Source organism: Cryptotermes secundus, unplaced genomic scaffold (assembly GCF_002891405.2).
Source record: "Cryptotermes secundus unplaced genomic scaffold, Csec_1.0 scaffold26638, whole genome shotgun sequence".
In the NCBI taxonomy this organism is placed as follows: domain Eukaryota; kingdom Metazoa; phylum Arthropoda; class Insecta; order Blattodea; family Kalotermitidae; genus Cryptotermes; species Cryptotermes secundus.
The window spans coordinates 68-2,606 of NW_019739913.1; the positions used below are offsets into that span (position 1 = coordinate 68).

Sequence of the window (2,539 nt, forward strand, 5' to 3'; positions counted from 1 at the left end):
CATCTTACAGGGAGATCCACTATGACGCCAATGCATTGACTGCTGCTTGATTTCTGGGGCAATGTGTGCAATCCACGTTTCATCACCTGTGATGATCCAGTCCAGAAACTCGTCACTGTCATCATGGTACCACTGCACAAAGATCAATGCTGACTCCATGCGCTTTGTTTTGTGTTCTGGTGCCAGTTGCTTCGGCACCCACATGGCGCACAATTTCCTGAACAGCGGGTGCTCCGTGACAGTTTCGTGCAAAAAGGAGCGGGAAATGTGTGGGGCATGACTGCTGAGTTCCATAATTGTGATGCGACGATTCTCCATAATGCATTCCCGCACAAGCTCCACCAGGTCGTCTGTAATGATGGATGGCCGCCCACTGCACTTCTCATCATGCACACTTTGTTAACCTGCTGAAAATTGTCTGCACCAGCGATGCACCATCTGCTTGCTCATGACGTTAGGCCCATAGACCCAGCACAGCTGACAATGAATTTCAATCAGCGCTATGCTCTGTGCATTCAAAAACTTTATCACTGACCGCACTTCACAGTCGGCGGGAGCTGGAATAAGAGCCTCCATCTTCAACAGCTGCAACGATGCTACTGTGGGAATGTGGGAAATTCTGTTAGTGCATGCGCCATGCTACGTCATTGCTCTATCACATACGTGTAGTCACTTTGTGCAATATGTTTGCTAGCTCTGGGACGAGTGGGAAACTTACTTTGTGGACGTGCTACGTACTTCAGTATGCATGCTGAAGTGTTGCAGGCTTCGGGTAGTGCCAGAAGAGTTCTTCCACCATAGCCACTGACTGCATCACATACTCTTCAAGTTCCAAAAACTAGTAGCAAACATTCATATTAGCTACCGCTTCTAATAATAATTATTGTTTTACACAGGTTCAAATGTAACATTGGAGTGTAGTAGTGTGGGAAACCCCCCACCTCAAGTAACGTGGCACAAGTCTGGTGGCACAATACCCCCAAATAGGACAGAGCTGCTGCCTGGAGGACTCCATCTTAGCCATGTTAGGAAAGGAGATGACGGAATGTACATATGTGAAATGAGCAATGGAGTGGGGCAGCCTGTCAGACATTCAACCATGTTGTATGTACAGGGTAAGCAGAACCCATCTACAGAACATTGCAGGTCGTCAGTTCTTATATATTCATCAACTCTGTCCCATCTTTTCATGGTCCCTGTTCTTGTTCCATCCATTTTCTTTCTCTGTGCCCTTTCATCTGATTATTGTTGGTCCTGCAATAGGTTGTCTTCATTTAAGTTCCATATCTAATAAAGATGCCTTTGGTATGCTGTCACTCACATATGCCTAACATTGTCAGACAATACCAATATTTATTTCTATATTACACATGCCAAAAATATTTCTTACCCTCACTCTTCCCGTTTTATTGCAGGTACAGTAACAATTACAGCACCCTATCATTAGAAGTCATTGTAATGACTGTCTAACTCCATGGAGTCTCTTTTCAGAAGCAATTAGGAGCTTAGCTGGCCAAGAAATTACCCATTTTTTTGTGGAGTTCAAAGGTTCATTACCATGTTCTCAAGAGCCTGCCACTGGACCCTACATGATGCAGATGAATCCAATATCCATTTTAATATTATCTTCTCATCTATGCCTCTGTCTTCTCTTCAGATTTTATGATTTAAAATTTTGTATGCATTTCTCGTATCTCCTGTACTTGTTCAAGTCCTGTCCGTCTCATCATATATAATACACAGTTTTCTCCAGTTTTGTTATATCAGCAGTACGGATGTTACAGAGCCACCAGTGATAGTGAGGGAATCCAGAAATCAGATAGTGAAAGAAGGTGGAGACATACAGCTGGACTGTGTGGTTAAGGGCTCACCTGCACCTAGAATCACGTGGCTGCTGAATGGAGAGCCAATTACTAATGACAGCCATGTTGAAACTGCAGGTAAGCAGGAAGTCATAACTAGCTGTCCATTTCACATAATGGAATAAGTATAAATTATAAGAAAATCTATGTCTGCTGCCTTTCGTCAAAAAGAGTAAATCTTTTTTAATCACACTAATAGTCTTTAGGGTGGTAAAAAATAAAATAATGGGATTTTAATAGTGCTGGAGGTGGCATGGGGAGTTGTAACTAATGAAGTGGATTGTGAGAAACTAGTTATTATATGTAGTTAGCCACTTGGGGGCAACAAATGTCATCATGACATTTTTAATGCAGTGAAGGAAGCCAATTCATGACACATTCTTAATGCTGTAAAATCTTCATGGTGTGTGGCATGATATTGTAACACCTTTCTTAATGGTATATGGATAGCCAGATCTGTTTAACCGGCACTGTTTTATTTTTCTGATTGAGCCACTTTAACACATTGTTCATCCTTGTTTAATTTTGAGTCTTGTAGCACATGCAGTATGGCAATGGGCTAGGGGCTGTATGGCTGGGGTTTGATTCCCAATAAGGGCAAGAGAGTATTCTCTGCTCCATAGTGTCCAGACAGGCTCTGTGGCCCACCCAGCCTCCTAAAAGACTATTAGTGTGAT

General features: G+C 42.7%; 1 protein-coding gene across 1 annotated transcript; it reads left to right on the forward strand.

The window, feature by feature from the left end:
* Positions 1-859: 859 nt before the first annotated feature.
* LOC117282920 (hemolin-like) lies at positions 860-1,987 on the forward strand. Its single transcript, XM_033754474.1, has 2 exons — positions 860-1,115; positions 1,785-1,987. The coding sequence occupies exons 1-2, from the start codon at positions 1,046-1,048 to the stop codon at positions 1,985-1,987; spliced, it is 273 nt and encodes a 90-aa protein (XP_033610365.1). The 5' UTR covers positions 860-1,045.
* The last annotated feature ends 552 nt before the right edge of the window (positions 1,988-2,539 follow it).